The 24,254-nt window shown below is 26.9% G+C and overlaps 7 protein-coding genes across 18 annotated transcripts; 4 read left to right on the plus strand and 3 right to left on the minus strand.

The window, feature by feature from the left end:
- Positions 1 to 308: 308 nt before the first annotated feature.
- LOC122570912 (spindle pole body component 110-like) lies at positions 309 to 2,842 on the minus strand. Of its 3 annotated transcripts, XM_043733890.1 has the most exons (4): positions 2,030 to 2,227; positions 1,102 to 1,952; positions 949 to 1,008; positions 309 to 866 (listed from the first exon to the last, which is right to left on the minus strand). In XM_043733890.1, exons 1-4 carry the CDS (start codon positions 2,076 to 2,078, stop codon positions 603 to 605), a joined length of 1,224 nt encoding a protein of 407 aa, XP_043589825.1. In that variant the 5' UTR covers positions 2,079 to 2,227; the 3' UTR covers positions 309 to 602. The 3 variants fall into 3 exon arrangements, with proteins under 3 accessions (XP_043589825.1, XP_043589823.1, XP_043589824.1); XM_043733888.1 differs by having other exon boundaries at positions 312 to 866; positions 1,102 to 2,842; XM_043733889.1 differs by having other exon boundaries at positions 315 to 851; positions 1,102 to 2,842.
- A 152-nt stretch (positions 2,843 to 2,994) lies between these two features.
- On the plus strand, positions 2,995 to 8,387 carry LOC122570913 (cytoplasmic protein NCK1). Of its 4 annotated transcripts, none has more exons than XM_043733894.1 (5): positions 2,995 to 3,140; positions 3,262 to 3,416; positions 5,384 to 5,616; positions 6,468 to 7,405; positions 7,587 to 8,387. In XM_043733894.1, the coding sequence occupies exons 3-5, from the start codon at positions 5,598 to 5,600 to the stop codon at positions 7,806 to 7,808; spliced, it is 1,179 nt and encodes a 392-aa protein (XP_043589829.1). In that variant the 5' UTR covers positions 2,995 to 3,140; positions 3,262 to 3,416; positions 5,384 to 5,597; the 3' UTR covers positions 7,809 to 8,387. The 4 variants fall into 4 exon arrangements, with proteins under 4 accessions (XP_043589829.1, XP_043589827.1, XP_043589830.1 ...); XM_043733895.1 differs by adding an exon at positions 3,478 to 3,702 and having other exon boundaries at positions 3,016 to 3,416; XM_043733891.1 differs by having other exon boundaries at positions 3,016 to 3,416.
- Positions 8,388 to 8,690: 303 nt separating this feature from the next.
- Positions 8,691 to 11,589, minus strand: LOC122570914 (arf-GAP domain and FG repeat-containing protein 1). Of its 2 annotated transcripts, none has more exons than XM_043733896.1 (6): positions 11,274 to 11,589; positions 9,786 to 10,321; positions 9,503 to 9,697; positions 9,245 to 9,421; positions 9,050 to 9,168; positions 8,691 to 8,964 (listed from the first exon to the last, which is right to left on the minus strand). In XM_043733896.1, exons 1-6 carry the CDS (start codon positions 11,438 to 11,440, stop codon positions 8,911 to 8,913), a joined length of 1,248 nt encoding a protein of 415 aa, XP_043589831.1. In that variant the 5' UTR covers positions 11,441 to 11,589; the 3' UTR covers positions 8,691 to 8,910. The 2 variants fall into 2 exon arrangements, with proteins under 2 accessions (XP_043589831.1, XP_043589832.1); XM_043733897.1 differs by lacking the exon at positions 11,274 to 11,589 and adding an exon at positions 11,064 to 11,209.
- An 814-nt stretch (positions 11,590 to 12,403) lies between these two features.
- On the plus strand, positions 12,404 to 18,273 carry LOC122570915 (probable phosphorylase b kinase regulatory subunit beta). Of its 3 annotated transcripts, XM_043733898.1 has the most exons (20): positions 12,434 to 12,887; positions 12,970 to 13,088; positions 13,161 to 13,296; positions 13,361 to 13,568; positions 13,643 to 13,999; positions 14,066 to 14,263; positions 14,402 to 14,540; positions 14,610 to 14,890; positions 14,975 to 14,989; positions 15,596 to 15,826; positions 15,887 to 16,074; positions 16,154 to 16,269; positions 16,341 to 16,483; positions 16,543 to 16,675; positions 16,749 to 16,891; positions 16,963 to 17,165; positions 17,246 to 17,383; positions 17,460 to 17,700; positions 17,811 to 17,918; positions 18,001 to 18,273. In XM_043733898.1, the coding sequence occupies exons 1-20, from the start codon at positions 12,856 to 12,858 to the stop codon at positions 18,175 to 18,177; spliced, it is 3,306 nt and encodes a 1,101-aa protein (XP_043589833.1). In that variant the 5' UTR covers positions 12,434 to 12,855; the 3' UTR covers positions 18,178 to 18,273. The 3 variants fall into 3 exon arrangements, 2 of the variants coding, with proteins under 2 accessions (XP_043589834.1, XP_043589833.1); XM_043733899.1 differs by lacking the exon at positions 14,975 to 14,989 and having other exon boundaries at positions 12,429 to 12,887; XR_006317915.1 differs by lacking the exons at positions 16,154 to 16,269; positions 16,749 to 16,891; positions 16,963 to 17,165; ... (2 more) ...; positions 17,811 to 17,918; positions 18,001 to 18,273 and having other exon boundaries at positions 12,404 to 12,887; positions 16,543 to 16,589.
- Positions 18,274 to 18,393: 120 nt separating this feature from the next.
- Positions 18,394 to 20,669, minus strand: LOC122570919 (pre-mRNA-splicing factor CWC25 homolog). 2 transcript variants are annotated; one of them, XM_043733909.1, is made up of 4 exons: positions 20,497 to 20,669; positions 20,059 to 20,398; positions 19,549 to 19,709; positions 18,394 to 19,464 (listed from the first exon to the last, which is right to left on the minus strand). In XM_043733909.1, exons 1-4 carry the CDS (start codon positions 20,512 to 20,514, stop codon positions 18,508 to 18,510), a joined length of 1,476 nt encoding a protein of 491 aa, XP_043589844.1. In that variant the 5' UTR covers positions 20,515 to 20,669; the 3' UTR covers positions 18,394 to 18,507. The 2 variants fall into 2 exon arrangements, with proteins under 2 accessions (XP_043589844.1, XP_043589845.1); XM_043733910.1 differs by having other exon boundaries at positions 20,470 to 20,609.
- Positions 20,670 to 20,845: 176 nt separating this feature from the next.
- Positions 20,846 to 24,242, plus strand: LOC122570920 (UBX domain-containing protein 6). 3 transcript variants are annotated; one of them, XM_043733912.1, is made up of 7 exons: positions 20,846 to 20,948; positions 22,139 to 22,186; positions 22,310 to 22,488; positions 22,681 to 22,827; positions 22,907 to 23,312; positions 23,390 to 23,685; positions 23,792 to 24,242. In XM_043733912.1, exons 3-7 carry the CDS (start codon positions 22,412 to 22,414, stop codon positions 24,186 to 24,188), a joined length of 1,323 nt encoding a protein of 440 aa, XP_043589847.1. In that variant the 5' UTR covers positions 20,846 to 20,948; positions 22,139 to 22,186; positions 22,310 to 22,411; the 3' UTR covers positions 24,189 to 24,242. The 3 variants fall into 3 exon arrangements, with proteins under 3 accessions (XP_043589847.1, XP_043589849.1, XP_043589848.1); XM_043733914.1 differs by having other exon boundaries at positions 20,858 to 20,948; positions 22,139 to 22,190; XM_043733913.1 differs by lacking the exon at positions 20,846 to 20,948 and adding an exon at positions 21,561 to 21,579.
- On the plus strand, positions 20,849 to 21,940 carry LOC122570921. The gene is made up of 2 exons (XM_043733915.1): positions 20,849 to 21,313; positions 21,779 to 21,940. Exons 1-2 carry the CDS (start codon positions 21,001 to 21,003, stop codon positions 21,784 to 21,786), a joined length of 321 nt encoding a protein of 106 aa, XP_043589850.1. The 5' UTR covers positions 20,849 to 21,000; the 3' UTR covers positions 21,787 to 21,940.
- Positions 24,243 to 24,254: the final 12 nt, after the last annotated feature.

Consider the following 24,254-nt stretch of genomic DNA (forward strand, 5'->3'; position numbering starts at 1 on the left):
AGTTTCACTTTTTCTACTTAAAAAAGTGTCATTTCATTATAATTCTTATTTATCAAGAAAAAGGTATGTAAAAAGTATTTTAAAAATATCTGTGAAGTGATTATATATATATTTATCATAAAAAAATATATATAACATTTATAATAGATATTACTTACAAATGAAAGGAATCAATGTTTATAAAATAGAATCTATGACTCTTTTATTACATTCATTTCATAAAAATTAACATATAGGATATATTGTAAAAGTAATAATATAATAATTTAGCGATATGTATATAATATTAATACATTCATATCTTTGTTTCAATCATGAGTTAATGTAATTTAGTAACAAGTAAAAATATTTCTTTTTTTTATTATACTTTGTATTTAAAATTGTGCACAGTATTTTCATCTTGATTAGGAATGTATAAATTGTTAGTTGAAAAAAAATTTATACAAATAAATGTTCAACTTAGGACGCTTATAACAATCAAATTATAAGATTAATAATAAGTTAGTATATTTACAATTAATTTATAATCAATATTATGAATACCAGTCATTGCCTTTTATGGATATGTAATAAAATCATAAATGATTGAAAATAATTTAATACTATGTAGTATATTGTTCCTTTAGTTTATTAAGTTTTAATTTTAACTGTTCAAGTTCTGTTTGTACTGGTTTATAAAAGTCCTTACACTGCAGCAAAATATTGGAAGCTGCATCTAATAATACTGGACTGATAGATTTTGGTGAGGGAATGTCTGTAGAAACAGAACTAACAATACTGTTGTCACCATATCCTTCATCAATACTTTCATCCGAAGTTTTTGCTAGTGCCTTCAATTGATCTTTTAAATCCTGTAGGATAAAACTCTTGATAAATCTCTTGATAAAAATAAAAAGATTATGAATGAACAATTAATGTTTATGTTAAAAAATTAATGTAAAAAATTACTTTATTTCTCATTAAAACCTGTTTTAGGCATTCGTGTAAAGAAACTTCCATTTTGTTTTTCTGAAACAGAATAGTTATAAGATAATTATAAGTAATCCCTCCATAATAAAGTCTTCTAATCTTATATAGACATTATAAAATAACATTTTATACCATAGTGGTTAAATGTCCCTTTATTTGAATTCCATGAAGTTTATTTTCTAAACTTTTAACTTTTCGTTTTTCTTGTCTAAGTTTCCTGATTAAAGCAGTGTTAGCTTCATATGATAATGTTTTTAAACGTTTATTTTCATTTATTACATCTTGCATTAAATTCAATTTTTCCTCTGCTTCTATATTTTTTGATTTTAAAAGTTTATACTGTGCAATCATTTTAGTTAACTGTAATCGCAATTGAAAGATTGCATCTTCTATCTGACTTTGTTCCTGTTTAGAAGACAAGAGAGTAGTCTGCAATGTTTCATTCTCAGATTTTAACTTTTGAATTTCAAGTTGCGTTTTACGCAATGTATCAGCAGTTTGATTTTTCTCAGTTTCACATTTCTGTATATTTTCTTCCATAGTTGTAATTAATATACGTTGTTTAGCCAAAGCATTTTCCATCAATGCTTTGGAAACTTCATTACCTAAAAGTCGTTTTTCTAATGTTTTTAACTCTGCTTTTGTATCTCTTAATTCATCTTCTGTTAATTCTAACTTTATGGAGACATCTGGAGAACTTGATGTACTGATATCTAATGATTCTAAAATACTGTTTGATCGATTTTGTGTCTTTAAGTTTCGTACCTCATATTCCAAATCTTGCTTTTCTTTTCTATGTTTTTGAAGAAGTTCTGTATAATCTATGTTTAATTGCTTATATCTAGCATTTATGTTTGCTATTGTTTGCTGTCTTTGCTGCAAAATTTCTTGATAAGTATCAATTTCTAATTGTAAAGTTTTCTTGCTTGCTTGTAGACCATGTACTTGAGATTGATACCATTTTACAGATACTTCTGATGCATCTAAATGATTTTTTACGTCTGTTAGAGTATTTTGTAATTTTTGTTTTTCCTGAACTACTAACTGCATTTCTACATACAATTCTGTGATTTTTCCTTTAAGCCCTTCATTAGCAGCAATTCTGGCATTGAGTTCAATACGCATATTTTCTAAATCTATTCGAAGTCGCTCATTTTCTAGTTCTAATAATGCAACACGTTTTGATAATTCTATATTTGAAACATCTGGTGTTGATAAGTGTCTAATATGAAATTCATCGGGCATCAATTGCAGAGAATCTGTTGATGTAACAGAATCTAACTCTCCTTTAAATGAATCAGATAAATTGTCCATTATTCCAAATTATACCGTAATTTAATGTGAATAGTGTATTTTTTCTACGTTTTTTCTCATTAAATGCAACATATTATGAGTCGGTTGTTATTTAATTTTATAATCGAAATATACTAATCCAGCACTGTTAACTTTGGAACGTCTCGTATTTTGATAAAATATATATATCATACATACTTCATTTTGTGAAAGTATTTGGTATTCTTTTTATTATTATATTAGTAAATATGAAGAATACTGAACATGACATATGTTAATTGTAGACTACATATATTTGTATATATATGTTTAAATGTCACTTCATATTTATATAAGAATACGACTCATACGTGTATAGTACATATGCAAATATATCCTTTACTTAAATACTTATCATCAAATATAGATATCTCAAAATTTATACAATTTGTGGAAAGAGCATAAGTACTTCATGAAAATGAACTTTATGATGGAAAATTATGGTATTATAATATTGTTGTTAGAAATTGAATCTAAAAAGTAGTATCAACTATATATGCTTTTTAATTTTAGACTCTCTAAAAATCCACAATAATGTTATAATAAAAATAATTAAAAAATCACAGAAGGTAACCTATCGATTGTACAAGTGAAGATATATTAAGGCCGATTAAGATTATTCATATCATGGCGCTAGTATCGTTTTAGAGACAATTTCACAGAGACGATAATCTCAGTACTCAGTAGCGCGCATGGTCATTCAACGTCTTTGGATTAAGGGTGGGTCTGTTCTTTTGCGGGAGGGGTCGTGTAAATGAATCTAAATATAACAAACAAAAAATATTGTAATATCCACACAAAGATTTTGCTTATGCATTTTACTTGCGAAGATTAATATTGTGGGTAAAAGTGTTGATATTATATTTTTGTGTTCGATGCTTATTGACAGCGTAACGGTGACGAAAACTTCTTGGTGGATGGAGTTCTCTACAATTCGTTCTATCTTTCCCTAATTTCCAGGTCCCCCCTCGACCCGATTCCCCATAAAGATTCAATCCCCTATACACTCTAGTCGCTCCCGTTCATGGCTGCGTGCCGGGGTGGGGGAAAACAAGCTGTATAACGACGTAAAATTTCGAAGCTTGTATGCAGGAATATGTCAAGTTTAAAAATCGGTAAGCTATTGCATTTATTTGTTTTCTTTTTTCAGTAATAGAGCGATAAATTATTTTATAGTATTTCATAAATAATAAAGTGAACGGCTGAATTGAAACTCGTGCTAGTTGTTGCCCCTTTGCATTCAACACGCTTCTACATTGCTTTTGTAGTATGGTAGGCAAGAAGGCAATGAACGATATTCTATATACTGTGCTTCGAAAGTTACTACATTCTCGTTCAAGGTTTACGTGAAGGGGATCATGAAATAATTGTCACAATTCTTGTGTGTACGCGTTCTGCTGCGTATGTAAATATTTCACAATGGGCGGCACATTCGCCTGTTTTATCAAATCTATCGGTTATAACTAGAATGCGGATGTTTATGCATTTCAGATATGTTAGAATATGTAAATGAAATATACAAAATATAAAAATATAAAATGTATCATCTATATGCAAAAAACATGTAAAATATGCAATAATATTCTATAATAATGGAATCGTTGTTAACTATACACTATGATTATAATTCACAGTACATAGTTAATTAGATTTTTATTAATTGAAACTGATTTATAATTTAACATATATCCATTGTTTCACATGACACAACATTAATACTACATCATAAAATTTGTAATATAGTTGATAAAATAAATTTTGTACACATTACCATATGTTTTTCAAGAAGGAATGTGCAAAACATGAAATACATAGAATATGCAAAATGAATAATATATGCTTAATATTGCCTAGAGATAAACAAATCCATAACCCACTTTATTGTCAACTTTCTATGAAAATTTGTATAAATATCTGCAATCTACTTATAACAACTGTCAAATTTTATGATATTCAAAGCTATGGTTAAAATAATATTACATTTGTTTATATTTTAATCTTTCCATATAGCTTTATCTGCATAATTTAAGTTTTGCAGTTATTTTTGATATTTTGATTTTCTTTTTCAAATGTATTAATTATCTTTTGCATCATATGCTTTGTTTCTTCATAAAAGATTTTAATAATAATGCAATATTTTGCGTGTTTTTGTTAGATACATTCTACTTTATAATATATTGTAGTTAGCATGAATGTTTAATGTTCTCTTTATCAATATTTTCTAAAAGATATTTTATTATATATTTCATTTTGTATATAAATTCTATTATTAAAAGTATATATTAATAATATTAAAATATATTTAATTTATGACTGTATTTAAAGTACATATATAATTTATATACATGTTTAGAATCAAAGTTTAGTATAGTTTAACATTTCTTGAATATATTTTATTTAGGAAAAGTTTTAACTTTAAACTGATCTTTATCATTTTTATTTTATATTCTGTAGCATCATTTCATTCAGGCAAAGGATCTACTTCTAAAAATATATATATTAACATTTATAAATAATATTGCATTAATAATATATATAATATATAATTAATAATATAATATATAACTAATAATTTTCATTGCTTTATATTAATTTATAGTTGTCTTTATTACTTTTAAAGTCGATAATTTGACTTTTGTATATAAAAAGTAAAGTAGACCTTATTAAAAGAAAGTAATTGTATGTATTTTCTATCTGTTCTTTATAAATACTTTAGTTTATTATTTATATATAAAATTTTACACAATATCTTTGAATAACTCAAAAATATATGTGTTTGTATATTATAAATTTATTAATTATAAAATATATATGGAGAGCATTTAATTTAGCAGCTATTAGTTATATTAACAAAATTACAAAAATAGTACTAATATAAAATAACTGTCACTATGCTACTTAATAAATAAATGTCTTCTTTTCTTTTTTTGTAAATTATATACATATATATATTTTTTTAAAGTAAACTTACAATAAAATTAAGTAATAATGTAGTATAATATTTTTCTGATAGTATATCTAAATATTGTATTTTACAATATATATGATGTCAAGTTAATGATTGTTTTATTTTTTTCTAAAGTGTTGGTAATGCACTTGCTTGCCCTACCCTTGAGAACGATGGACTCTGAGCAAAGAAATCAGCAGGTATATCAACACTAAACAAAAAGCTAAAGAATGAATGCCTGCTGCACTCACGCTGCCGACACAGAACAAGCAGATTTAACATTTATGCAAATAGTGTGTGAGTAGCAGCTACTCACGCCACACTCAGACGTATATATCCATTTTCGCACATGGCAGCCATGAAGCATGGTACGTTTTATTCTTGTATGCTTTGCTTTGTATGTAAATTCGTTTAAATGTCTATATTACTGTAGTTTATTAAAAAAGAATTAATTGATATATCTTTAAACTATATTTCTAAACATGTATTCATTATATTTGAAAATATATGATAATAATGAATTACCAAAAAAAAATTAAATTTTACATAAATTTAACATTTTACATAAATATATGTATAAAATATGTTATATAATGTTTTTCAGTTTCAATACAATTAACAAATTACACTTCCTGGAAGATATTAAAATTTTATATGTGTAGTAGTTTAAATAAATTAAAGTAATTTATAAAAAGGAATTGTAAAAATATATAAAGGGCATAATATAAATAAATTCTAAACACAAATGTATTCTTTATTTTACATTTCACATTATTTTGTAACAAATTGCTTTAAATAGTTTATCTAAAATTAATATTTTAGTATATTATAATTGGAGATTATTAAGAGATAACAGTTATCTGCACTATTAATGTATTTTGTAATCTAAGGATTAGTTAATTTAGTAGATTCTGTATATATTAGATATTTTATCTTCTGAATCTAAGTAATTATGTTTCCCATTTTGAATTGTTATTATTATTATTAATAAATATTATATTATGTGGTATATATATATTAATATATAAACAATTTATGTCTTATTTAATTTTTATACTTAAATGTTAAAATAACCAATTTTAATTCTGTGATCTGATTTTTCTAAAAGCTTTTTATTACAATAACTTTAAATTTGAATTAGGATTATTATAATCAAATTTTTATATTTCGATTGAAAATATATAATATTAAAAAAATTCATTATTGTGACAATTTTCAGGCAAGACAAGTCAAGACGACGTATGCTATGTTGTCGCTAAATACGACTATGGAGCACAAGGTGCTCAGGAGTTAGATTTACGGAAAAATGAACGATACTTGCTTCTTGATGATTCAAAACACTGGTGGAGAGTACAAAGTGCAAGAGGACAAGCTGGCTATGTGCCAAGTAACTATGTCAAGAAGGAAAAGCCATCTCTTTTTGACAGTATTAAAAAGAAAGTCAAAAAGGGCTCTGGCTCAAAAACTCTACCATCCAGTAATTCACCATCCAGAGCCGTAGAATCTCCTATTATGGCTAGGCGTTTACCTGCTGATCCAAGTGAAGCAATAGGTACAGCAGTTGTCAAGTACAATTACCAAGCACAACAAGCAGATGAATTGTCACTCGTCAAAGGCACTAGAATCTTAATATTAGAAAAAAGTAATGATGGTTGGTGGAGGGGTCAAAGTGGTACACAAGCAGGATGGTTTCCATCAAATTATACTCACGAAGAAGGAGATGCAGATGATACTCTTCATACGTATGCAATGGCAGAAAATGTTCTTGATATTGTTGTTGCGCTTTATTCATTTTCTTCCAACAATGATCAAGAATTATCCTTTGAGAAAGGTGATCGTTTGGAAATCCTTGACCGTCCACCAGCAGATCCTGAATGGTATAAAGCAAGAAACAGTCAAGGTCAAATAGGTCTAGTGCCACGTAATTATCTTCAAGAATTGAGTGAATATTTGACACAACCATATCGTGAGAGAGGAATGACAAGTAGTGAGATTAGTACAGGAGACTCCCTTGAAAGAAGGCCGGATCCTGGTGATAGACCACATCTTGTTGGAAAACCTTGGTACTATGGTAGCATTTCACGTTCGCAATGTGACACGTTATTGAATCAACATGGTCATGATGGTGACTTTTTAATTAGAGATAGCGAAACTAATGTAAGTACAAATAAAGATAATTTAATTAATATGATTCTTATATATTTAAGTTAGTTTATTTGAAATATCATCTTGCTGATAATAACAAACAATGCATTATGATAATCTTTTAAATATAATAAAATGTTTAATTTAAATTATACAATAAACATTAAATATAAATATTATAACATTTATATAGGTGGGAGATTATTCAGTATCTTTAAAAGCTCCAGGACGTAACAAACACTTTAGGGTACATGTGGAAGGAGCATTATATTGTATTGGTCAAAGAAAATTCCATACACTAGACCAATTAGTAGACCATTATCAACGAGCGCCTATTTATACTAACAAGCAGGGTGAGAAATTGTATTTGGTGCGCCCATTGCCAAAAGGCAACCCCAGTAGTAATGGTTGCTAGGTAAATTCGTGCCATGAAAGAGCGGTCCATGCGCTTTCAAATGTATCTTTAAGATACGCAATGCCTGCCTAGTAATATCAATATCACACATCTCGTATGTTTATACATAACAATTAATATAATTGGTGAACTCGTATATTAGTGTTTCTTGATTGTTTGTCCATTTACACTGATAAATAATTTATTACTCTAAGTAATTACCACCAACAGTTCTTATCATTCATTGGAGCTTCCATACTATTTAGCAAACAAAGCTAAGAGAAACGAAACATTTGTACGGCAGCTATATGACAATTGACTAGTTGACACAAAGCTTCTCTTTATATCCATATGTAATTGTAAAACACGACCGATCATGTTATTACAATTAATAATATATTTACAACTACACGTAATGTAGACTGCAAATATAATGATCAAATAATGGTTAATTATCATGCAATTATGACCGGTTAAGTGGATCTCTACTCTGAATCTATTGGTATTGAATTATGACAAAGACTAAGTGTTCATTTGTGATTTTGTATTTATTAGAAATTTTTAAGTAAATAAACTATATTTAAGTGTGCATCAGGTAAAGTGTAGTTGTTTTTCAATCCTTTATTTATTATGTGTATAATTATTACGACATATTTTTAAAAATTAAATTTTCTCTGCTGTATTTACATATTAGATATATTTTCACCAATAAACATGATTTAATTTAGAAATATTTAAAAAATTTTGTTCATAATATTTAAAATATGTACATGTTTTATTATATTAAAATTAAACGGATTTTTATATATGTACAAAATTTATATATACAAACATAATTTATAATAAGACACAGTGAAATGAAATTAAATTGAATGGGATGATTTTACTAGACATAATACACGATTGGTAACAAATATTAATCTTTATTTAACGTGTATATTATATTCATAAATAAAAGTATTATTTTTTTGTTATATGAATAAGAGATTGGTGCTCCTGTAGATAAAAGTTAATGGCACTAATTGCCAATAAGGTCACATATATAAACAATTGCCCTAAACTAAACATATTTTAGGTCTATATTATTTGTTCGTAATTCCATTAAAAACTTATGCTTATATAATCATAAGAAAGGATTGTTCGAATTTCTTGTCATGTTGCTCACGCCAGAACCAACCTAAAAAGACTTATATATTTAGATGTACATACATATATATATGAATATAATTTATAAAATTAAAACGAAAATATTATATTCATACCATGAATGGATTTGCATGATATGCTGGAAGAGTTGGTTGCCATACTTTATTTGTCATTAATTGACTAAACTGAATTACATCTCTGTTACTAGATGGTCCAATACCTACCCACTGCGGATCTAAAATATTTATATTTTTTAATTTATTTCAAATGTTAAATATATTGAATGTTACATTCTTTAAATAAGAACTTACCATTATTCATAGGAAATTGTACTGGTTTAAAAGGATTAATAGGATTATATAGTGAAGTATCAATTGATTGTGTATTATTATTAACTACATTAGATGGTCGCCATAAATCACCAGTTGCAAATGGATTTGAAATTACATTTGTAGTTTGATTTCCTACACTCCAGAGTGAATTCGAAGCTATGATAAGAATAATAAAATAATTTTGTAAAATTAATTTTAATAAATTAAAAATTTAATGATATATATAAATGCATATACCATTACTAGTATTCCATGTGGATGTATTTAATGTAGTTGTAGTATCATCTTTCAATTGTATTTGTTTCATTAGAGAATCTAAGTCTTTCAGTGCCGCATAACGATCTTCTGATGGAGGTACATGTGCACCATTTGCATTCATTGAATTAGTCATATTTCCTGTGGTCTGACTAAATGGACTTAAGGATTCAATATCTAGACACACATAAAAGTTCAATTATTAATATAATAATTATATTGTATTAATTTGTAAAAACAAATGTAAAATATTGATTCAATTTACTTGTATCTTTTTGGCTATCAAAAACAGGATTGTTGTCAAAATTGGCAAAGAATGACTGAGGTACAATAGGTTGACTGAGTTTATTTGCAGGTGTTGTAGTAGTAATAAATGGATCAGGAACTTTGCTGAAATCAGCTACAAAATCTGTTGAAAAGTTATTAAAATTAACTGATTCAACATTGTTTGTTTTCAAAGCTGATGTAGATGTTGTAGAAGATAATGTTGTAGTAGATGTTCCAGAATGTGGAACCCTTGGAATGTTAGTTTGATTAGATGACTGTGATTTTTGATTTGAGTTCTGATTTGCCATGGACGGATCCAAATAATATCTTTTAAGCTCATATTTTGCACTCATTAGATCTTTCATCTTTTGTTCATCTTTTGTATCTAAAGTCTGTGATGAATTTTGGTTCATCAAGCCTAACCATATTCTTCTACAATATTCATTACCACGTTCCTTTATAAAATCTATTTCCTCTTGAGTAAATGTTGCCATAGAAATAGATTTTACTCTATGTGGTGGTGTCAAGCCCCTCCTGTAATTTAAAAAAAAATTAGTAATATAAATTTCTTCCTATTACATTTTATATATACTAATTGATAAAATTATTATAACTTTTAACATTAAAATAATAAAATTATTAGGTCATCCTTTAAATATTATATTTCTTTTGTATTAATAATTACTTTCTACTAACTAAATCTTCTATTCCTCTTTTATAAAGTCATGTTATGATTCTATCCAATTCCATTGTTCTACATATAGAAAATGTATGATATTCTTATGCATTTAATAATGGGTAAAAATAATCTAAATTGGTATGGAATAAAAACACTAAAATTTCACTGAAACTTGTAACAATGTAATTTATAAATAATATATTCATACTGAATATTATTAAAATAAAAAATATTTATTGTGTATATTAAACATTATTTATAATATTTAATAATTTAACTATTCTTTTCATTGCCAGTCAGACTAATTAATATAATATAAATTATGGACTTTATAAAATAGCTAATAATATTCTATATTATTTATGAATAGAACACATTTTGACCATTGATAACAACTACTACGCACAAAGAAAACACTGATACCGATAGTATATATTAACTTCCTGACCGCAAATGCGAGCATTTAACAAAGATCCACAATCTCCTATTCATCATAGTAAAATACATTCATCACACGTGTTTCAACAAAACCTATTACTGATGCATTTACAAATAAGAATATATTTTATTTTTCATTAAATGCGAAACTGGACCTACCTAATATATTTGAAATGTTGACATTTATCCAGTGATAATTATAATTATTTGATCGTTAAATATTATGTAAAGCATTTTTAAAGTACATTTTGGTCAGTTCTATTCATAATATGATAAAATAATGAAGTAAAACAACAGTTACGTCATTTTTTTATAAGGAAGAAGAGCTTGGTACACTTTATTGGCTTCTTACAAGTAACGAGTACTTACAGCATACCAGAACAAGAGGTACAGACGAATGAACCGATTGTCATGTTGACGTAAGTTGGGCCTCGCTGATGGCAATCGAAACATTCTTTATTACCAGGTTGTGAGACCAGCTCGCGTAATATTTTCAAATTTTTCTCGTCTTGCTTTCTTTTCGCGGACGCCATCATATACGAAAATGCACTTTATAACTATAAACGGAACACAGGAGATACACAAGACACAACTCTCGCGCTCTGCTTGCGGAACTGACTCAATTTTCTGTCACGACAGTCGTGCGTGTTCCGTAACGCATTCTAAAAATGTTTCAGAAACATGAAACGCGGAATAATAATAATAATATATTTGCAATGATTTTTTTATTGTTGATTTTCACTTGTTAGCAGTCCTTATTTTCATGTAAGTTTCTCTGGCGCATTTTTCTTTTTCAAATAGAATATTTTATTAATAACTTTGGATTTGTTTTTGTTATAGGTTCTTTTGTTTTTTAATTGATTGTCTATATAAGTACACATTCATATAAACATTCAAAGTCTAATTATGACGTTTGTCGAATTATATAGTATATAAAGTTATAGTTAAACTAGCATTACGTTTATGCTTTTTATGCAAGTTTCTACTGTATTTTTCGTTTTCAAATAAAATATTTTACAATAATTTTGTAATTTAATTCTTTTATAGGTGTTTTTATTTCTCTTACAAATTTCAAAATAAAATTCAAATTATATCACAAATTATATAGTGATAGTATCGCTATACTAATATAATAGGTATATATATATAGAGATACTAAATATATATTATAAATATTATATAGAAGGTAGATCACTATCGCTATCAGTATTATTATTATACACATTACAACTATTAACCATATTATAAAAATGGAATAAAAGGAAATGTATATAGTTTAATGTATTATATTATTATATATCTTTCATAGCATACAAATATTTTCATATAATATTACATATTTTAAAAATATTTACATCATGTTCGTCCAGAAATAAAACATATAAATATGACCCCAAATATTTGCGCAGAAAGATCTGTAATTTAATAATAGATAAGGAGCAATATAATTATTGGGAGAATTTAATTATAATTAAAATCCTAATTAAAACTCCTTTAAAATATTTCATTTTAATAAATTTCAATTAGAAAATTGGAAATATGTTATTAAATACTTGGAAATGCAATTACATAATTCAAAAATTTACCATCTCAGATAACCTTAAAATGAATTAGGAATAAACCTACTTATAGCTACTTCTTGGTTTCTATTTTAAGTCAAAGATAGTAAATAACTTCTACGTGCCAATTACATAGAAGATTTGATTGTAGTGTAAGTAAAATTAACTATTCAAAAGAACACAGTCAAGGTTAATGCGCGTATGCGTACACGAGGATTAAAGGAGAGTTGTTTATTATTTCAATTGTCACCTTAATTATTTTATATTCTACTAAAGAATTTTTTAATAATAAATAACCATGTTATTGAAGTAACTGGAAATAATTGTTTCCATATGATCATTAAACAATAAAATCAAGTTGAAAACCCATTGAATTGATTAATTTGAATAAGATGACATCTTTTGTAACAATCTCCACAAAAAGGTTTGCTTCTTTTGAATATAATTAATTTTTTCAATTGTAATTAATCTTAAGCAAATATTATAGTCAGTTTTTAACTGTATAGAGCTTCTCAGATCAGGAATGTACGACAAGGTAGTATTATTGATTTAGATATTGACATGTTTCTCAAGATATCAAATTATGAAGATACAGTCAGACAACTTGATATCTATTATGGAATTGGTAAGAATATTTATTTTCATATTATTCCATTGTATTATGCAATAAAGTAAGTAGATTATATATAATTTTTAGTTAAAAGACAATTGTTACGTTATCAAAGTTGTATAACAGGTCTTTTCCCACAAGTTTCAAATGATAAAGTAGTTGGAAGTGTGAGAGAAAGTATTTACTGTGCGGCTGCTGTATGGAGTTTGTACCAAGCATATAGGTAATAAAGAGTTAAGTTTGTCTAGTAATTATTATATTATGGTAAATAATATTATGTTTTTTAGACGTATAGATGATGATCGTGGAAAATCTTATGAACTTGGACAATCAGCTGTAAAATGTATGCGTGGGATTTTAGAATGTTGGGTGAAACAATCACCTAGAATAGAGTTATTTAAACGTAATCAGTGTAATCGCTTTGCATTGCATTGTAAATTTCATTTAGATACTGGTGATGAAATTTTTAAAGATGCCGATTACAATCATTTGCAAGTAATTATAGTACATATTGAAATATGATAAGATAGAGTGATTTAAAATAATTATACCAATTTTATTTTTTGCAGATCGATATTGTTTCACTATATTTGATATTTTTAGTACAAATGATTTCTTCAGGATTGCAAATTATATATACTCAAGATGAAGTAGCATTTATACAAAATCTTGTATATTATGTGGAAAGAGCATATCGTACACCAGATTATGGCATGTGGGAACGTGGTAGTAGATATAATGATGGTACACCTGAAATACATGCAAGTTCAATTGGTATAGCCAAAAGTGCTCTTGAAGCTATTAATGGATGCAATTTATTTGGAGAAAAAGGAGCTTCTTGGTCAGTCATATATGTTGATATTGATGCACATAATCGAAATCGTAGTATTTTTGAAACAATGCTTCCAAGAGAGTCAAGTTCTAAGGTAAAAAATATACATATTATGTAAAAATATGTTATAATTTAAATTTTAATACATTGTACTATTTAGAGTGTAGATACAGCTTTACTACCAACAATATCTTTTCCTGCATTTGCCACTCATGAAGAAGTATTGTATAATGAAACAAAGGCGAATATAATTCGAAGATTAAAAGGCAATTACGGATTTAAGAGGTTTGGCAGAGATGGATACAAAACCGTTATAGAAAGCAAAGATCGACGATATTACAAATCTGGTGAAATCAAGGTCTCTGATGTATTTGATTGTTAGTATATATTATTTTCAGAATGTGCTTAAATGGATTTATAATTTCTGTCTACATAATTACATTAACTTCTTTTAATAATTTTAGGATGGTATTAAAAAGATATTTTTTTGTTATAGGAATTTGATAATATAGAATGTGAATGGCCATTATTTTACATATTTATGATCATTGACGGCGTTTTTAAGACTTTGCCAGAACAAGTGGAAGAATATCAAAAATTATTAAAAGAACGAATGTACAAAGATATTAATGGAGGTATGTAGATAGAAAATAGATTTGGCTATAATGATATAAAATGTTATTGTATTCTGTTTAATTAAATAGATCCTGTAATACCTATGTATTACTATGTACCTGAGGATAGGTTAGAACTGGAAAGAAATGATCCTGGTAGTACATATCGAGTACCAAGTGCTGAAGGAAGAGGACAGAAAAGTTCTACCGATACAGAACTTGGATCCATGTATTTGTGGAATCAAGCTATGTTTATAATTGCTCAACTACTCACTGCTGGTTTATTACATATTAATGAATTAGATCCAATTAGACGTTATCTTCCTTCATACAACAGACCACGAAAAGCTGGAAGGTATTCAGCTTTTCAAGTAAGTCAGAGTACAATTTAATTAGTACATTTACTAAATTAATTAGTTGTAATAAATTATTTTGTACATGTTTGTTTCATGCAGGCAAAACCGAGTATTGTAAGTAAATGATACAAATAGTATACTATATTTTGTAGTATTTTGTTTTAATATTTGCAGATTGATAGTAGCTTTATAATGTTAATTAAATAATATATGTATTTGAGCTTTCAAATTAAACAAATGATAATACATGCTTGAATCATGTAGCATATTGTAATATTGAATGTCTATTATTTGCTCAGATTAGTAACAGATTATTATATTAGTCCTCTATTATATATATATATACATATATATATATACACACACACACACATTATTAATGTAAATATTAGAGACATTTTTTTTAATTATAATGCATGAAGCTTGGATCAAGGCATGATTTATCTTAGTCGTTTTTTAAGATGCTTGTTTCTGTCATCTTCTTTTTCTCATTATTATTTCTTAACTTTACAATACATAGTTTATGCATTATTACATCATTACATTGTCTAATTGACAAATTTTTCTAAAAACTTCTAGTTTTCTTTTTATTTAATTGAACTCCTTTTTTAATTTTGAATGTATTAGGGAATGAAAAAATGTATTATATTAATAATTTTAGCATTCTTGTCATATTATAATAATGCATGATTGACTTATTACAAAATTTCTCTATGTTAGGGTACTCATACTGATCTTGTAGTACAAATCGTTCTTATTGCTGAATCTATGCGATTACAAGCTATGATGGCAACATACGGTATACAAACACAAACACCACACGAAGTGGAACCAGTACAAATATTATCATCTACACAATTAGTAAAAGTTTATGAAAAATTGGGAGTGAATAATAAACTAAATCTACAAGGCCGACCTGCAAGACCAATTGGGTCTTTGGGTACAAGTAAGGTATGTTCAATGTATAATATAAAAATTGATTTAGAAAGTTCAATATCACTTTTTTTATAGGTTTATAGAGTATGTGGTATGACAGTACTTTGTTATCCTCTAATATTTGAGGTGTCAGATTTTTACTTGTATAGAGATATGGCTCTATTAATCGATGACATAAAAACTGAACTTCAGTTTGTGGGCAAATATTGGCGACTTTCAGGTCGACCTACTATATGTCTTTTGATACGAGAAGAACATATGAGGTACTTGTTAATTTTTAAATTAATATGTTGAAAGTGTAATTCTTATATCACACTCATAAATAAAAAATTTCTTTGTTAGGGATCCACAATTTAAGGAAATGCTTGATCTTTTTGCTATGTTAAAAAAAGGATATTGTAACAAAACAAAAGTTCGAATTGGTCGGTTACAGAATCTCATTTCATCTTCATGCATTGGTATAATTAACATTTATACATTTTACTCTTTATCATTTAGTAAATATTAATGCAAATCTAATGTTGTGCAGAACATTTGGACTTTATAAATACTGTAGAGACAGATCTTGAACTTACCCAATTTAAGCAATTAAAACATGATTATATTGGATATCAAAGTTTAACTGATGTACCTAAAGCTTTAACTTATTCTGAAAATATAAAAGATTATTCTGTAAGTATCTATAAATAATAACTATATTTTTTATTTATTCTAATTGCTTCATGTTTTAGTATTACATGAATGAACCACTATATAATATCTTAAATGAAATTCGTAACAATAAAAGCTTATACACTTTGTGTCAACTTTATGGTATTTTATTGAAACGAGAAGGAATTAACTATGAAATTAATGGAATGACAGGTACTAATATAAATTGCTATTTAAAGATTATAAGTATATAGTGATATTTACTTTGATTAATATTTTATTTTAGTTGGAGATCAATTAAGGTCATTGTATCAACAGGCGGGGTGCCTTAGATATTGGATGGTTGTTCGTTACTGTAGCAGTTTATTGAATCATACCGTTGATAGTATAAGTCCTTTTATAACAGGAGTTCTTGTTAAAGGAAAACAGGTACCTTTGTTAAATTGTTTGGATATTTATAGTGTGTAAATAAAGAATTTTTTATTCATCATTAATATCAGATAACAGTTGGAGTAATTGGACAAGAAGAAACTGTATTTGATAAACCAATGACACCTGTAGAAATTCAGTCAGTTATGTATTCAACAATTCAACCACATAATGTAGTTCAAGCAGTACTTCAACAAGAAGTATTATTGTACTGCGGTCGACTTATTGGAACAAATCCAGAAATGTTTAAAGGAATACTGAAAATTCGTATTGGGTGTGTTTTATGTGTCATATTTAACATTAATATCTAGAGTATTTAGAATGAGTATTATTAAATATTCTTTTTATTTATAGATGGGTCCTAGAAGCAATAAAACTTTACTTACAAATGTTTGTTAAAAATCCTAAACCAATTGAAAACTATAGTCCATTTGAGATTCGTCAATTCCTTATAAAAGTATTGACGGTTAAAGATTGGGCCAACAATGAAAAGTATAAATAATTTAATTTATTTTTCATACAGTACACATTTATCTATTATACATAAATTAATTTTATGTTGTATTAGGATTACAGTTTTAGGACGTAGAAAAATTGAAGGTTGTTTATGTAGAGTACCTGCACATTTTTATAATCACGTTTGGGAAGTATTAATGCGTTGTCCGGATGGTATTTGTGTTAATGGACGAGAATTGCCTCAACAACCTACTCTGTCTAATATGACTCGTTCCGAACTTACATTTGCTTTGTTCGTGGAATCTTTACTTCACCATATACAATTGCCAGAATATCGCCAAATTATTGTAGAGGTATTCTTTTTTTACTTATATTTGATTTATTTTTCGATTTATGCAAGAGCATTATTATATTCACGAAAAAATATGCAATATATATAAATAAACAGCTCCCATTTTTACAGTTACTCACTATAGTATCAACAATTTTACTTCGAAATCCAGAATTAAGTTTTCAGAAACAATTAAATCTTAACAAACTCGTCGAAGATAGTTTCCTCATGTATTGTAAGGTACATATATTCTGACTATAATTTTACGTATATTAGTTACAGTTATATATGTAAATTCAATATTACACATAACTTTGTTTAGGATAATAACGTGGAAAAAACTGTTGATCAATCATTGTTTTTCTCTGCTCACTATTCAATAACTACAGGATATCTTGCTAGAGCTGTAGTAAATAATATGCTTACTGGAGGATGTTTCGCAACTATTAATGACATCAACGACGCAATTGAAACTAGAGAAACTTGTAAAATTACATAATGGAAAAAGTAATTCTTCTGTGCAATCGAATATTGTTTGTAGATACATTATATATAATCAGAAGCATATTTATATAAAAATATGGTATTTTCTTAATGTGTGTATATATATTCCCTCAATCAAGAGAATTTGCTTTATATAAATAAAATACTGAAAATTGTAAAAAATAGTAATTCTGTCTAAAAATCTGTATTCATATATCAATAAAATACATAATTATATGTTACAAAGTATACATTTTTTAATATATCACATTTAGATTATAGTAATTTTTATAAAGAATTCAATGAAATTTATAAAACTGTACAAACCTAACTGTATTATTTGGATTCATCTTTTAGCAAAATTTGTATCCATTGCTCTTCCAGATCGTTGTATATTATTTATATTGGCTTTAATTCTAGAAGCAACAGTACTTATTTCTGCAGCAGCTGCTAATTGTTTTGTAACAAAATCTTGATTATACACTTTTCTACTATCTATTTCTTTCTTTTCTTCTATGCGATACTTTTTAACATTACGTTCTCGTTCTTCATCTCTCCATGTTGCATTTGCTATCATTTCTTGTCTACGTCGTTCTTTTTCTTCTTCTGTGAGATCCTGTTTCTTTTTAAAATTCCATTTATCTCGATTCTTATCTTCTTTGTAATACTTTCTATTTGTATTAGAAGATGATTTAGAATATGTTGTTTCTTTTTCATGTGATCTCTTTGAAAGATCTTTATACTTATTCTCGGTATTGTATGTATTTTTATGAATACTGCTTCTTCTATTTTGAGGACTGCTTGAACGAAAATCTTTATTTCTGTGTTTTCTTACGTCTCTATTGAATGACCTATCTCTTCTTTTTTTAATTGAGCTATCATTATTATCATTGTTTGAACTGCATGCTTTAATAAGTTTTTCATATGACTTATGCTTTCTTTCTTCTTCTTTATCAGATATTAAATATTTTTCTTTACTATGTTTTATAACTTCAGTATTTTTTTCTTTACTTTTACTTCTCTTTTTCTTATGCTTTTTTATATGTTCATCACTTTCACTTCCTTCGTTACTACTTTCTGATTCACTATTTGAAGTTTCATTTTCTTTTCTAGACTTCTTCTTTCGTTTATGTTTCATCTTTTTCATTGACTTTATTAAATCTTTATTACTAATTTTATCCTTTAATTGTTTATATTTAGTAGCCAGTAATAGGTCAAGTTGCGCTTCGTCATCACTATCAATATCTTGTTTATTCTTCTTCTTTTTCTTTTCACTTTTACTTTTCTTTGACTGCTGTTCCAACTAAATAGTAGTTGATATTAATAAATAAATAATAAAATATTTTTAATAAAATATTATAATAAGCCAATATTATCATTTACATACCAATTGTCGTAATTGCTTTAATTTAACTGGATTTTTTAGCAGTTGATTTCTTGTTTCCATCTCCTTCTTCTTTATAGCATATAAGGGGTCTTCTTGCATCTTTCTTGCTAAGTCCACTTGTTCATTACCAGAAAAGAAACGTAATGACGGGGGAATACATTCTGAAATTGCAGATAAGTTATGTATAAAACTTCTAACACTGCACTATTCTTATACAAATTAACCCCTCGCCCTATGATTTAAGTTTCAACAGCGTGTGCCATAACCATCGGCAGGGTCAGTCAGACATCGAGCCATTTCACGGTCTAGCTGAGCGTCCGAAGTTGTGCAAGATGTTTAATAAATAATTACTACCAATTGATCATTGAACAAGATTTTTAAGGATATCTTTCTGATATTTTACAAGAAAATATATCTACACTTGCGAATACGACCAAGAAACTCGTGTTTCTTGTGTTTGGCCCGAAGTTGTAGGTTAAAGAGTCAAAAAACATTTAAAATATAAAATACCGTGTTCAACATGATTTCTTGGTGTTTGGTTTAATTCATTATCTTTTTCTGTTTGAACCATTTGTTCAAATGATTTATCAATTGGCCGTCCAAGTAAATATTCTTCTCTATTGACTAATTGATTTGGTCCTTTATACATCCAATCTAGCTTTTTGTCATCTTTCTTTTCTATTACTCCTTGCTCCATTGCGTACTTTTTCATATCCTCTCGATCTTTCTCCATTTCTATTTCTTTCTTTAATTCAGCTATTTTCTTTTTTTCTTGACTTTGTTGTTGCTCTGCTTTCCAAACTTTTTCTATATTTTTCATAGTAGATGGATGCCATGACTTCTTCAAATTCTATATTAACAAAATTTGCAGTTTTGTTAGATACAATATGCTTCTATTTACTTAATATAATACGTACTTACCCTACTTAAAATTTAATTTCAACTTACCAAATCTCCACCACCCATTTTTAACAGATAATAAGACACGAGATGTATGTGTGAAAGAGATATACTTTTATATTATTCAAATTATATTATATATATTCCAAATATATTATTGCTTTTTTTACCAACATTGATAAACAATATTAGTATTGCTGTACATTATACACCAATATAAAACGAGTAAATATTAAATATCTATGTATGATTTTAAAATATCACTAACATCACTAGCGAACAATTGAAATTTTATGGCTACAAAGATGGCATTGTTGAAGCCATGAGTCGTGAGTATTTTTCTTATAAGATGGTAAATCGAATGTTACTTTTTACGCTTATTCAGAAGTTTTCCCAGTGGTCGAATTTCATCATATTCTGGGATCTGACCTTGAAAATCAGAATGATTTAGACACTTGAAAATATCAAAGACGTGGGTAATGTGACATAATAAAGTAAAGGTGAACAAAAAGTGTGCGTTTATTTAATTTAATTAAGAGTTTTTCACATGTGATGAGTAGCGTACATGAAAATTCGTGGTCTTGGGTAGAATATTTGGTGGAAACGATCAATAAGCTTACCCATGACTTAGTGGACTCAACAACGTTTGAGTTAATATTTCATCCGATCAACAGCATAATCAGCAATGAACTTCAACAAAAATTTTCCGATTTTTTTCACGAATTTATTGATTTTGTAGCATTTGACGATTTTCAGTTACAATTGTTGAAAGTCTTCTTATTTACATTTGTTAGTACCGTGGCCCTTATTTTCATCGCTTGGTATATTTACGGTCCAAGAATTTCCGAACAATTTATGGAACCAAGTAAGAAAATCATATTTTCGTTTTGATACGTATACGTATTCACGCTATTGTGTAGAACAAATTGTATGTATGTATATGCTTAAAATAGTAAATATATCATTCTCAGAACATGTTTTAATAATACGTATGTAATTTTTTAAACATATTTTAATAGTAAATATATAATTCTCGGAACATATTTTTCGATGACTATGCAATATACTTAGTATCTATTTGTATGTCCGTTCTTCCTATTGCTTTTATTCACGTAATAATAAGAGTATATTGTTAAGTATAAATTTTTGTCATTAATTTTACTGGTATTACTTTACTTTTATCTTGCAATAGCACACTTTTTATGATTATTAAATAGGACATTGAGGTCTTTTAACTTCGATATGATTTTTGTGCATTTAAATCACAAAAACTTTTATAAAAGAGACAGTGCAAAAAATTTATTGAGATATTCACAGATATTGCTTTTAGGTTTATAAAATTAAACGTTCAAAAAGAAGTTAGAGGAGTTTTATATTTGTGATTGTTTTCTCTTCCATTAATAAAAATCAATACAATTGCAAAAATAAAACTGGGGTTATGAAAGACAATAGTATGCCATTGCAAGATTAAGTAAAAATTCTTTTATTTTTGTTGAAGATCAAGGGTAAAAGAGGTAAAAAAGAAATATTTTATAATATTCAGTATATGTAATAAACAAATGGTATTAAATGATTAGGAAATTATTTGCTGTTAATTTATAGTATATATATAAAAATTATCATGTCTAAACATTGAAAATTTAAAAAATTCTTATCTTAATTCTAATGAAAATTATTGTTGTTAACACAGACTCTATATCAAAAGATTTTGACAGTTCATCTGGCGAATAATTTGTTGGTTAGTAAGTATAAATTATTTTACCAAATATAAAGTAATTGTAAGCAAAGTGGAATTATTTTTGTATATATATATATATATACACATTATTAATAAATATATAGATTTTTCATTTTTTTCTAGGTTAAATAAATCCAACAGAATTGTTTTGAGTAGAAAATTTAAGTTACACGATTGATCTGCTTTTTACATCTGATTTTTTTAATATCAGATCAAATAACAATTATGACAGAAAAAATTAAATCACTTTTTCACAAGGCAAAATTGGATGTGAAATTTATGAATGCTGGAAAAGGACACAAGTAATGTTTACCATAATACATTCTAATTAACTATTTGATTTTAACATAGAGGATAGAAATTTTCAGTAGCTTTTTTAATTATTATTTGAGATACTAGCGAATCTTATGTTTTACATTTCATATATATCTCAATACTAAGCTAATTATCATTAGTATGTTATATTTTTCGTAATGCAAAATTATTTTATGCAGATTGACAGAATCAACTAGCAATGATGGATCTACTTCTGTAGTAGAGCCAAGAAAAAGAGTGGAACCTACAGAAGAAGCTAAAGTAGCTGGTCAAGCAGCTTTGGCAAGATTGGAAGCAAAAGAATCTAACATAAAAAGATTTAACACGTATGTTTTTCATAAAAAATAATAGTTTTTGTTTATAATTTTAAATATAATAACATATTTAATAATATATTATTCATAGATCATATGCAGCTATTAAAGCACAAGTGAAACGAGAATTAGAACAAAAAAGAAAAGCACAACAAAATGTAGAGAAAAATTATGTGCAATCAGAAGAAAAAGCTGAAAATGCAGTTAAGGATAATTCTTTGTTAGCTGTTACCAATGTATACTATTGTTGTCCATATTTATCTAATGAAGTATTATCACAAGATGAATGGAAAGTAAAAATAAAAGAATTTTTATATGAACAATTGAAAGGAGAAGATACGGGTTTAATATCATGTTTAATTATACAAAATTGCAATAGTAAAAAGAATAAAATTGATGCTTGTGTTGAAACACTTGGAAAATATCTAGAAAATATTATAAATAATCCAGGGGAAGAAAAATATCAGAAAATTAGGATGCAGAATAGAGTATTTCAGGTAATACTTTTGTTTCTTTAAATAGATTTATTTAAGGAGAAAATAATTTATATAAACTTTTTATCAATATTTTAAAGGATAAAGTGGCCCCAATTGAAGGTGCATTAGAGTTTTTAAATGCTGCTGGTTTTCATCAAAAGAAGTTATTGAATAATGATAAGGAAGATGATTTCTTAATCCTTAATGCAGATAATTGTGATATTGAAAACATTACCATGTTATTGGAAGCATTAAAAATTGCACAGCCCATTCCACTGGAACTAAACAGAAATCTTCAAGTATTGTTACCTATGCAAGCAAACAAAAGAACTGAATTGCCATCGAGCTTTTTCAATTTAACTGCTGAAGATATAGAGAAAGAACAACAACTTCGGTAATTATATATACGTACTGTATGCATTAATACATACAGATTAAATATAATATAAGATTTCAGTAAATAAATTATGTTAAACATTTTTCTTTACCAATGTTAATAGAACTGAAGCAGTTGAAAGAGATCAGATGTTAAGAACGAAAGCCATGAGAGAAAGAGACGAAAAAGGGAGACTCAGAAAATATAAATTTTCATTGATCCGTATAAAATTTCCAGATAATCTTATTTTACAAGGAACATTTTCTATACATGAAAGTTTTCAAAATGTTGTTAATTTTGTTAGTGAGAATTTGATTAATAACGAGAGGCCTTTCAGCTTAAAAAAGCTTCCTCGAACAATATTCAGTGAAGATTCTTTTGATAAAACATTACTTGAATTAGAATTATTCCCTGCTGTAATATTGATGTTTTCCTGGAAAAGTAAATCAGATGAAACGAGTGACAACGAATCTGTAGGATACTTAAAAGAAGAGTTACTTTCTATCATACAACCTGCTTAAATTTGTATTATCTAATCTTTACAAATTGTAATTATAAATACTGAAGAAGATAAATATGAGTATCAT

The sequence above is a fragment of the Bombus pyrosoma genome, linkage group LG9 (assembly GCF_014825855.1).
Source record: "Bombus pyrosoma isolate SC7728 linkage group LG9, ASM1482585v1, whole genome shotgun sequence".
Taxonomy (NCBI): Eukaryota; Metazoa; Arthropoda; class Insecta; order Hymenoptera; family Apidae; genus Bombus; species Bombus pyrosoma.